General features: G+C 34.2%; 1 protein-coding gene across 1 annotated transcript in view; it reads right to left on the minus strand.

Moving 5' to 3' along the window:
* Positions 1-297: 297 nt before the first annotated feature.
* Positions 298-13,005, minus strand: part of snx15 (sorting nexin 15) — a 46,054-nt gene continuing 33,346 nt past the window's right edge. The window contains exons 6-8 of the mRNA XM_039768631.1: positions 11,411-11,578; positions 6,945-7,283; positions 298-1,562 (exon numbers count right to left, since the gene is read on the minus strand). Coding sequence (XP_039624565.1) covers positions 1,459-1,562; positions 6,945-7,283; positions 11,411-11,578 — 611 coding nt within the window. The 3' untranslated portion in view covers positions 298-1,458. The remainder of the gene's footprint in view (positions 1,563-6,944; positions 7,284-11,410; positions 11,579-13,005) is intronic.

Below are 13,005 nucleotides of genomic sequence, written 5' to 3' on the forward strand. Positions count from 1 at the left end.
GCAGATGTGATTTTTTAGAAGAAAGAAAATATCACATTAGTAATTTATATACCTTTGCAAAATTTCAAAAAATATATACATTCATTCTTAAACAGTTTTTCAAATCAAATACTTCTATACAATTGTTTGTTAAACTTCACTGAAGGTTTTGTTCAAATCGAAAATATGAGAAAAATAAAAACATAAAAATGTGTTGGCTTTCATTTAGACAAATCCTAACACAGTTATACTATTTTTTACAATATGCAAACTTAAAAAAAAGAACTTCAAGTTTATTGTGGGTTTTGTACCTTAAAATAAGGACTATCATTTTTAGTATTAAGTGCCAAAATAAACAGGAACAACTACTGTTTTCCAGAATTTGAACTTTATCCTTAAAAATAAATAAATAAATACATACATCTTATGAAAACTGAGGTGGTAGGATATCATAATCAACTAATTCCACATAATACATTTGTGCTTAATTTCAAGGAATTTTCAAATAAATACAAATGTGGGTCTGTACTAAAATGCTTAATATTTGCTCTGCTGGTATAATTTCACTTTGCACCAAAAGAACAGGAAAAATTTAGCAAAATATAGAAATAATGGAAAAACATAAGAAATGTCAAAAAATGAACCCAATATGGGATCCTTAGTTTAAATTGAGTGATGCAAAATAAGATATCCTGGAATGGCTCCTCTGTGCCTTTCATATGAGTATTTTAAAAAGCAGATGTGCCCATCATACAGAAGCCCACCATCTTCATTTGAAGGAATCATAACTACACTGAGAACTGCTAGCATTTCATTACTGAGCATCACACTTTTTTAAACAAGCACACTTTCCACATGATCCTCTGCTGACCCAATCATACAAATGTCCAGCCCCTCTCAATAAATGATTTAGTAGTCTCTGTCATAGGTTAGGTACGAAAATGTTAACATCATTTGCTTTTTTTGAAATCTTCCTTTTCATTGGTTAAAAATGAAACTGCTCTTGGCCATTTAGTATTTGACAAAAATCTTAGATTTTGAAGGTTCCTGTATGCTATAGCTTAATCACCAATTTTAAATTGAAAAAGATCACCAAATTCAGTAGATTAAGATTACAGTAGTTAAATAGTGTTCTTCATTCCGACTGGTATTCTTAAACATTCATTACATTATACATCAGGACCTATATTAGGCAAAGTTTTCTATGAAAATGATTCTTACACAAATATATGTTTAAATGTATTAATACATTAATTACTATTTTCAAAACATAATTTAGGAAATAAAAATTAAATATAACCTAAAAAATAAATATCACTGAGCCAACAGAATACCTGTTGACTTAGAACATAAGCAGTTTGGGAAGCTAGCCTCCCAGACCTTTTAGCACATATTGTGTAGCTTAAGGTAAATTCATAGATGTCAAAAAATATGTCAGGTGACATCAACATTATCCTGAGTGGAACGTTTGGTGCGGTCTCAAGAAGGGCCTGCAAGGTGCTGCTGAAAGATGGCTTCTGCATGCTTCAGGTATTCTGCTGTTTTTTTCTTTACTGCCTCCCTCCGAGATGGATCAGAGTCTCCTGTGGGGAATATGAATAATAATTAAAGACCAGAAATGGGTAATAAATGTACATGTTATTTTGATACTTATAGTGTAAATCAAAATATACCCACAGAAATGTGGAAACAAACGTATCACTAGGAAGATGAAGTGACTAGATCAGGGAGTCGGTGGTAGAGACTAAAAGCAGAAGGCTTGTGCTTTAAAATTCCAATGAAAGGCATCTATGTCTCTAGTCAAACATTAATTCATGTACTATAACAAAGCTTTTTGTCTGAGAGGGCGTACATGAAAACTGGCTTGAACAAAAACAAATCAAAAAAATATAAGTATTGGCAATTTTACAAATGACAATAATCTATTTAGTACATCAAGTCAGTTTGGCTAATAGCTACGTTGTTTTTAAGATCTTACCAAAATCTGTTTTTTGAAACTCTTAGGGTCTATACTTAAATAATTTCAGTTATAGGAGTATCTGAATAAACTTCAGAATCATATATGTAAAGTTAAACTTTTATCTGCTGCACACAAAAATATATGTATATCTTCTGTCCCAAAGGAGAAAATCTGTAGGAAGACATCAACATAAAAAAAAAACATTCTAAAATAAATATTACAGTACCATAGCTTGATATTACTAAATAAACATAAAAATCTATCCATCTATCTGAATCAATTTAATGCAGTTTTAGAATCATATTGAACTCGTGTCTACCAGCCCTGGGGCACCAGTCCATCACAAGGTAGACTAGAAGAATATAAAAACAGAAGAAATCTCACAAATGAGGGACCATTCAGTCCATCAGCTCATTTGTTTAGCTAATAGCTAAGGTGTCCCAAAGTCTCATCCAGGAATATTAAAGGCTGTCAAAGTTTCTGCTTCAAATACATGCCTAAGTAGTTTATTCCAGATTCCCACAACTCCATGCATAAAGTGCTTCCTGGTTTCAGTCCTAAGTGCACTTCCTCTCAGTTTTCATTGAGGTAATTGATTCACCATTAAGTTTCAAGAGTTCTGCTGGATCTACCTTATTAATGCCTGTCAGAGTAGGACACGTCATTAAGTCCTGAGTGCACTTGGTTGATCTACTCTGCATGGCTTGAAGTGTTGCTATGACTTTGTTGCACCATGGTAACTAGGACTGCATACAATACTGCAGAAGCAGTCTTACTCCGATCATAACATTCCTTGATTTGTATACGACAGTTTTTATAATATAGCCTAATAACCCATTTGTCTTTTTAATTGCTTTTACTAATTGCTTAAATGAGGAAAATGTGTCAGAATAAACTCCCAATTCATTTTTAGAGGTTGCTTCCTGTAAGACAGTGTCTCCCATCTAATATTTATAATTCACATTCCTTTTGCCTACATTTTAGCACTTCACACTTTTCTGCAATAAACTGCATTTTCGTTTTGTTCACCAAGTTCTGAAGATTGTCCAGGTCTTTTTGAACTGTGTTTGCTGCCTCCCCAATGACTACCACTCCTCCAATTTTAGTATCAGCTGTGAATGTCGGAAGTTTCTTAACTACACCAGAATCTATGTCATTAATATAAATTAGAAAAACCTGTGGGCCAAAAACGGACCCAAGAGGGACTCCACTGATGACCTCATTCCATGTGCAGCAGTCCCCTTATCTGAACTCTTTGTCTCATGCCTGTTAACAGACTTTCAATTCAGTTGTGTATGTTGCCTCGAATACCAAAAGTTTCTAATTTCAAAATAAATTTTCATTCTGGGACTGTATTAAATGTTCTTAGAAAGTGTAAGTAAATGATGTTGTAATGCTTTGTTTTTGTCAACTACTACAGCAACTTGCTAAAAAGGTCTAAAAGATTGGTTTGGCAAAACGCATGCTGCTAGCTAAGAGTGAAGTTAAAAAGCACGTCTGAAAGTCTGAAGCAAAATACTAAGTGAAGTAGCTGAAGTGGAGACCTTGACAACTGTTAAAAAGTACCTGGAGGAGCTGTTTGGACAGCTTAGCTATAAGCTAACTAAAGGAGCTTGATAGACTGAATGGCTTCCTCTTGTTTATCAAGCCTCGTATGTTGCCAGTACCCTCCAGGAGCATTGGTTGGAAGCACTAAACATTGCACTCCACTATACTGCTACATAGTGTAAATCGGTTCAGTCTTTTACTAAAACATTGTGAAATCAAACTATATTTCATTTTTTTATTTCAACATGATTAAAAATACCTAAATCATTCAATTTGATGAAGAAGTGTAAGAGAATAAACCATGGGGAGTCTTCTTTAAAAGTATAACAAACAGAAAGCACATGAAAGAGCAAAGACTAGAGAGATGTTACGAGAGGAATAAACATACAGTAGAAAGAAAAAGCATACAAATGATATAATAGCTGTCATGCTGGGCAGAGATGGAAGCTAGCTTAGGTTATACAGTATTTTCAACAAATGCTTGGAAATATTTGTTCACATAGTGTGCTCTAAATTTAAGTTACTAAGTAATGCAACTGAAAGCAGCACATTGCTGACGAGATCAAGTCTTGACCAGGTCATGGTTTGGAAAATCTGGGTAAATGTGAAACAAACAGGTATGTTAGGATAAATTATTGATGTCCTTAAAAGAAGATTTACTATACATGTAGAGTCATAACAGTGATCTTCTGACAAAGGACACCCTTTCTGACCGTTACTATAAAGGTTCGTAAAATCAAGAAACTTAAAAAATGTACTACGAATGTTTAGTTGCCAAATTAAATAATTTACACAATGGACAAATCTGATAATTAAGTTCAAAATCCTATGTACGGTCGCAAGCTTGTTTGTTAAATTATATATTTTTTTTCTGAGAGCATCTTTCTAATATTACTGTTTCTATTAAGGTCAGTCAGTCAGTCATTGTCTAATCCGCTATATATCCTAAATACAGGGTCACGGGAGTCTGCCGGAGCCAATCCCAGCCAACACAGGATGCAAGGCAGGAAACAAACCTCGGGCAGGGCGCCAGCCCACTGCCGGTTTCTATTAAGGTGCCTAAAGAAACATGCAGCATACTGTACACTGAAAATGGCTTAGTCAAAGAGGCAAACAAAGGCGGACCAGTGGCCTTCTAAGCGCATGTGTATGTAGAAAAAGTAGAGAGAAAAATTGTTCTATAAATATAAAGAATTATTATTATTATTATTAAAAAAGGTCTCACAAATGACTAGACATCATGCATAGGAAAATATGTTTTGAATATCTCAGAACAACATCAGATGTGGTCCACAACCTTAAGTGGTAAGCAACACAGTGGCAGCTTTGTTTATTTGCTGTATTTTTGTCTTTTTTGAATTGTGCATTTAATCAGAGCTAATTTAGCAAAATCTCAACAGGATATGATTTATTTCTCAAAGTAATTAAAAATGACATACAGTGTTATAAAAGCTTTTAGCACACAAGAATTAATTCCTGTAAATTAACTTAGTGTTTCTATCAAGATTAGGTAGCCAAATATAAGCAAGTAAATAATGTGTCCTACGGAGCTGCAATTAACTGAGTCAAATTACAGTACCTTAACAATTAAGCAGGCATTTAGAGATGCTTATGAAATCTTTGAATGTTTGAGAAAATGAAAGCACTCTTCAGTTAAAGACTTACACAAACTTTCTCAGATTTTTAGTCAATAAAATTTACTGTGTAATTATTTAGAACAAAGGTATGGCTAAATGTTTTATTAAATTATGTCATTTAATTATTGAACTGGTTGCAGTATTTAGTGATAAATTTGCTCTTTGTGAAAAAAATGACAAATACCACTCATAAGAAGAAGAAGAGTCCCACAAAATAGACCCTGTTGACCTAAATCATAAAATAAGCTACAACTTTTGTTTAAATATATCATGCAAGTTATTTTATCATGGACCAATCTTATGAACAGCTTATGAAATCTTTGACTTTTAATTTTCAACAAATTTTCATTACAGGCTAGATTCTAACTTTTATTTAACATTCTATCTTTTTCTTGATAATAAAAAACAAGAAAGTTGAAAAGCCCAAACTTGATTAAAACAATGGTGAGTGGTTTGCAATCCCATAATATAAATGATAAAATGAGTTTATATTCTTTCTCGTTGTGTTGGGATTTGGAAACGTATATGTTTAAGAGAGTGGAGTAATGAGGAAAGTACTTTAGTGCTTTTTTCCTTTTTTATCCTCAGCCAACCAGAAAGATTAGTACAACTGGACACAATTTATTCAAGAGCAAGCCTTATTTACTCTAGACATCATTTCTCATGATTTGTTCACTTCATTTATGACCCATTTATGAGTAAAATTGCATATTATGCCCGTATAATTTGTTAATAAAACAGCACAAGTGAAGCAAGCAACTCACTGTCAGTACCAAACATCTGCCATGAATTTACTAAGAGTAAAAGAAGAGGACTGCTGTGTGGCTCCTTCTTTTATGAGTCTCAGAGACAATTTGGTTGTAGCTGCGTGTTGTGGAAAAGGAGCTCAAAGTTTGTTTTACACATTGAATTTGTCCACTGCCATGCTTATAGCAGGCTATATTAGTGATTAGAGAAAGACATTCATAAAAGTCCTCTCAGACAACTGTAATGGTGAGTGACAGAGACCTATACTTGTTTTAAATCAAAGGGTGAACCAAAGGATTGACAAACAAAGCAGGAGTTGGCGCACAAGAACCCTTAGATTGGTATTCAGAGTTCTTAATGCAAAACTACTCTTGTGATTGAAAAACAAAATGAAGTCAATATCACAATCTGAATTTGTTTTTTACCCCAACACTAAAGTTTTTTTCAAGCCTTCCCTTTAATTTTAAACAAACTCAGGATCCTGGCATGTGGCCAACTTTTATAATATGGTCACCATAATTTTCATCTTCCTAACAGCCACACAGCATCCAAGCAACCAGACACAAAGAGAAACAGGATAGGGCAGAGCCCATAAAAACACAAAATGGTAGTATCAATGAAAAATAATATTACAAAATAGAAAATGAAGCAACCACTGAAGTAACAGTAACAATGCTAAACTATGAGAAGTCAAGCAAAATGACATCTTTCATTGGCTAACTAAAAAGATTACATATTGTAATCTTTTTAGTTAGCCAATAAAAGGTTACATTTTGCTTGACATCTTGTTATATTCTTAATGGATAGCACAGTATTAACACTATTGTATGCTAAACTATAAAATATAAACGAAATGTTGCTCAATCCTTTCAGTTATATCCAAAGGTTAAAAATAATTTTCATTTGGGAGTGGAAGCATGAGGAAAGTTAAAAAATTGACTTTTTTTTTATTAAAATCCAAAAAAATAAAATGAAAACCAATATGAGGTGATGCAGTCTGAGAAGTGTTTTTTAACACCGATTCTTTTAAATTTCGAGAATCATGACCAAAGATTGTCCAGCATCATTCTCACCTTTCATTCCTTTCAAAAGAATGTCCACGCCTTTCTGGTATAGGTTAAAAGCTGAGCTGTATTCATGAGCCAATTCTTTTTCCATAGCCACTGTAATTTTCTCAACAGCCAACACAACATACTCCTCCTGCACTGTCTCAATGCCCGGAGTGTCAGTCTCGTCTTCATTGTCTTGGAGTTGTTGGAGCTGTAGATCTGAAAGATTGCTAACACTGCCAGAGTCAAAGAAATCCCTGATCACGTCATCAGATACAAGGGAACTGCATGCACCAGTACTCTCTGAGTTGATATTTAATGACAAAAGCTCATTTTCATACTGTTCGTTTAAATCAGGTTGACCTAAAAGAAAATAAAAAGAATTTAAATATGGCTGGCATTCTTTGGTATATTCCCCCTGAAGCATCACTACAGTTAACAAATAAAATAGAATGACAGCATCTTTCAAAACATAAATTCCAGTATTGTCATTTTACAACTTAAAAAAAAATTGCAAAGAATGTTTTTTTTTTTAATTAAAACAGCATTTTTATTGTTGCTACAGTGGGATGCAAAAGTTTGGGCAACCTTGTTAATAGTCATTATTTTCCTGTATAAATCGTTGGTTGTTACGATAAAAAATGTCAGTTAAATATATCATATAGGAGACACACACAGTGATATTTGAGAAGTGAAATGAAGTTTATTGGATTTACAGAAAGTGTGCAATAATTGTTCAAACAAAATCAGGCAGGTGCATAAATTTGGACACCACAAAAAAGAAATGAAATCAATATTTAGTAGATCCACCTTTTGCAGAAATTACAGCCTCTAAACGCTTCCTGTAGGTTCCAATGAGAGTTTGGATTGTGGTTGAAGGTATTTTGGACCATTCCTCTTTACAAAACATCTCTAGTTCATTCAGGTTTGATGGCTTCCGACCATGAACAGCTCTCTTTAACTCACACCACAGATTTTCAATTATATTCAGGTCTGGGGACTGAGATGGCCATTCCAGAACGTTGTACTTGTTCCTCTGCATGAATGCCTTAGTGGATTTTGAGCAGTGTTTCGGTCGTTGTCTTGTTGAAAGATCCAGCCCCGGCGCAGCTTCAGCTTTGTCACCGATTCCTGGACATTGGTCTCCAGAATCTGCTGATACTGAGTGGAATCCATGCGTCCCTCAACTTTGACAAGATTCCCAGTCCCTGCACTGGCCACACAGAATGATGGAACCACCACCATATTTTACTGTAGGTGGCAGGTGTTTTTCTTGGAATGCTGTGTTCTTTTTCCTACATGCATAACGCCCCTTGTTATGCCCAAATAACTCAAATTTTAGCTTCATCAGTCCACAGCACCTTATTCCAAAATGAAGCTGGCTTGTCCAAATGTGCTTGAGCATACCTCAAGAGGCTCGGTTTGTGTTGTGGGCGGAGAAAAGGCCTCCTCTGCATCACTCTCGCATACAGCATCTCCTTGTGCAAAGTGCACCGAATGGTTGAACGATGCACAGTGACTCCATCTGCTGCAAGATGATGTTGTAGGTCTTTGGTGCTGGTCTGTGGGTTGACTGACTGTTCTCACCATTTGTCGCTTCTGTCTATCCAAAATCTTTCTTGGTCTGCCACTTCGAGCCTTAACTTGAACTGAGCCTGTGGTCTTCCATTTCCTCAATATGTTCCTAACTGTGGAAACAGACAGCTTAAATCTCTGGGACAGCTTTCTGTATCCTTCCCCTAAACCATGATGGTGAACAATCTTTGTCTTCAGGTTATTTGAGAGTTGTTTTGTGACCCCCATGTTGCTACTCTTCAGTGAAAATTAAAGGAGGAGGGAAACTTACAATTGACCCCCTTAAATACTAGGATTCACCTGTGTATGTAGGTCAGGGGTCACTGAGCTTACCAAGCCAATTTGAGTTCCAATAATTAGTTCTAAAAGTTTTGGAATCAAAATGACAACGGTGCCCAAATTTATGCACCTGCCTGATTTTGTTTGAACAATTATTGCACACTTTCTGTAAATCCAATAAACTTCATTTCACTTCTCAAATATCACTGTGTGTGTCTCCTATATGATATATTTAACTGACATTTTTTATCGTAACAACCAACGATTTATACAGGAAAATAATGACTATTAACAAGGTTGCCCAAACTTTTGCATCCCACTGTAAATGTTCAGTAAGTTATGAAACTATAAATACTATGTATTTCTATTTTGTGAGGATTATTCTCCCACAAAATTTAACTAGTAACACTTTAATTTAGATATCTGTTATTACCAGTCAAGTTATTTCCTCACAATCTTGGTATGTGAGGTAAGATCCAAAATTTCTCCGAGTCAGTCAATAACATAGGATTAGGGTGCAGTTATCAAACATGCCACCAGGCATTGTATGCCTACAGCCTGACAAGGGACACTGTGTGGAGTTGAGTGCCTATCTTCCAGTATTTATTCTACAATCATGCAGGTGACTTGGGCAATTTTTTTCTCCAAACCAAAATTGCAGATTTTCAAAATGCAACAGTGTTTGCATTTTCAACATTGACGGATTGGTTCTTAAAGAGTTTGTTCACCATGGACTGAGTGAAAATTAGTGACATTACACTAAACTGCTAAGGTGTCTAAGGGAAAGAAATGTCCGGAGACATGGCAAACCCAAAACTACATTTTTTTCCATGACAGACAACATCTTGTATGCATGTGTGCTGTCAAGGTGTTTTTCATCAAAAACAATGTAGTTGTTGCTTTACCTTTTTTCCCCAGAGATTATTATAAAGTTGACTACAGAATAGAGGCAAGCAACTCTCTGGATTTCTGCACGGGAAAGGTATATTATGGATGAAGCCAAATCCTGGAGCTGAAAAGTTGCCACAGAGGGATACAAGTGGTGAGGTGAAATACACCACTTTTAAAATGGTTGAATCTCACAAAAATGTTTGCTTATTTTTCTTTCTTCATAAAATGAAACTGATAAACAGTTTAAGGCTTGTGTGTTTACATCTGGCTTCATGCTACTTGAAATCCACTTTAAACTGCTAGAACAGGCATGTTATTTTTTAAATTCATAAAAAAAAATGCTTCACTTCAGAGCACAACTTCATGTGGCAAATGATTGCAAAGAAATTACTTTGACTTGAAAATACTGAACTTATTCGTTAACAGTCCCATAAGTATTTTATTAATTATCCCATTAGAATTTATACTTTAGTTTAGGTATGGTAAAATTGCATCTATTACTCATGTACTCTTATTTAATAAAACTTTAACAAAGGCATCTTTTTGGTTTTAATGACACTTACAAAGCATTGGTAAAATGGCTGTTCATCTGTGCAATGTGGCCTACTAAAATAACTTTACTTTGGAACAGTCATATGGCCTGTGAATCCTCCATATTCATGAGTACTTGTACCAGTATATCAAAAGCCACACTGCACAGAGATGCATAATCACTACTGTTGCTTTGTAAGCATCATTAACACCAAAAGAAGCCTTTGTTAATTCTTGTTATACAAGATAAATGAGTAGCAGATGCATTTCTGCAGTACCTAATTAAACGGTTACCAAAGTTACTTACTTACTTATTTCTCCCATTATACCTTATGGTATTAGGCTAATTATTAAAGTTGTAATAGCATATTCAAGTATATTGCCATCATTTTATAATGGTGCTCAATATGTTCCATATTAGCAATAAACAGTAATAATTTAACAAATTTCTTTAAAGTTAGTTATCAGTCAGGCAAGATGCATCAAATTATTCAAGACACAAAACTATGCGAGTGTATAAAAAATTTCTGAACATGGTAGTGTAGCACTGAGACCAGTTTGTACCTGGGTTTGCTGTAATATTTAATTATTGAATAAATTTTACTTCAGTAGGATTTCAAGTTGTTCTCTACAACTGATGGTAATTTAAATGAGCAAATTCTCTAATTATTAATAAAAGTGGGTAAGTAATACACATCCTCTTACATATTTTATGGTACCTCTTTCAATTCAAATGCAATTTTTTCACAACTGTAACTAAATGATATTTAACAGCCTGAGATATAATTCATGTCATGCTACAGATTGTCTTTTTAATATTACCATGCAAAATGACATTAATATAATTTTTAGACTCTTACTACCTCTAGTAATAATGTATTCTTGTTAATAGTCAAGGTAATAAAATATTTATAGACAGTTAATAGCATCTTATTATGGACACCTAAACTAAATTGTGACCTAACTATATTTTCTAGAATTATTTACCATGAACAAAACAAATGAAAGAAGGTATGCAGGAAAAATACTGTGTGATTGTCTAGCTAAAATGCACAGATGATTAGAAAAATGTTATGATTATTTTTATATTTGAAACAATAAAACTATAAATAAGAAAATAAATCTAATATGTCCTTCTGCAATACTGTGTTTTAAATACATAAAACATATGACACCTCATGAATCTACCAGAATTAAACAGTACCATGGCACACCTTCTATGGCACATGGATCAAAAGCAGCCATGTCACTTTTAGAAAGAAAGGATGAAGAGGTCTTCTCGTCTTCTGACTCCTCTACGCCAGAATCAAAAAGCAAATCAAATTCCTGGGATTTTAGGTGATCCCCGTCAACCTCATCTTCCAAAGGCAAACATCCTTGTTCTGACAAAATAAGCAATCATATTATTAAAAACAAAAAAAAAATGTTAAGATTATAAAACATTTCTCAAAAAGCAGACAAAATTACAACGTTATGGTCAAAACTAAGCAAAAAGAGAAAAAGATGACAAAATAAAGCAGGCCTCCTTTGTACCTGGCATTAACGTGCTTTCACTGATTTGATTACAATGAGATAGCACTTGCCTACATTAAAAGCTAGGTGTAATGCATTTGTGATTGGACTGGGGTCAGATAACTTAGACCACTTTCAAAGTTGCTCAGAAGCAGACAATGACAATGACTTTGAATCTTTATCCAGAAACAGAAACAGTGCTAACACCGGAGATGCATTTTAATGCCCAGTATAATTGCAATACTGATGAATTATGTCCAAAAAAGGTGTAAATGGGGTCATAGATGCTAAAACCAAAAAAAACAGAAAATGGCAAAAACAAAATTATAAAATGCACAATAGAAAATATAATTTGGACTTCAAAACTAAGCTTTAAGGGGAAAAAAACTACTCAGCTAACCCACAACAGGAAGACAACAGGGCTAATGGGTTAAGAAACCAAAACCAAAACCAAACTGCAAATCATATGTCTATATGTGGAATCTCTGGGGTCTCACGCTTATGGATGGAAAAAAAGGGATGCATGTTATTTCATTCACAATACGACTAACTGTAATTATAAAACAAATGAAAATTATCAAATGTGGATGTGCTTCTAGTCATTTTACTGAAAGTCCATATATAGGCAAAGGATTTAATAACAAATGTCCAGTTTTCATACAAAACAAGTGACGCAAAACTAAGGCAATGTTTGTAATTATACAACATATTTAGTTACTTCTTTGTAAGTAATGAGTAATATTACTTAGTTACTTTTAATAGTAACTTTCCTTACACTGCTCAGGAGACACAAGCTTGTTTTTGGAACAACAGCGGCAAACAATGTAACATTTAATTTTGGCACGGGAGAATTCTATAGGTGGACTAGCACATGTCAATGTGTGTTTTTTAGAAGCCATGTTTCTGCCTTAACTGGATTACTCATCTTATCATACTGTTGTGTGTACATGCAAACACACATAATGAGACAGGTAAGAGGTTAGCAGTAGTAGTAGTAACATCTGTATAGCTGATTTTGAAACCTCTTACTATCCCTCACTTAGAAAAGAATCCAAGAGATTAGTTGGTATATTTCATGTTGGGTCCATGTCCTGAGTGATCAGATAACATAATAAACAAAACAAAATCATGCTTAAGATTCTTAAAACTTACATTAAACTACGCAACGTTCATGATGCAAATCAAACTTGACAAGGCCAAAAGACGCAGATTATAAACAAAAATCTGTTTCAAGTGCATCCTCATTTTTTTCTCCTAAATTAGTGGTTCTCAAATTCAGTCCTGGGTTACCTCTGTG

Source organism: Polypterus senegalus, chromosome 11, assembly GCF_016835505.1.
Source record: "Polypterus senegalus isolate Bchr_013 chromosome 11, ASM1683550v1, whole genome shotgun sequence".
Lineage (NCBI taxonomy): Eukaryota > Metazoa > Chordata > Cladistia > Polypteriformes > Polypteridae > Polypterus > Polypterus senegalus.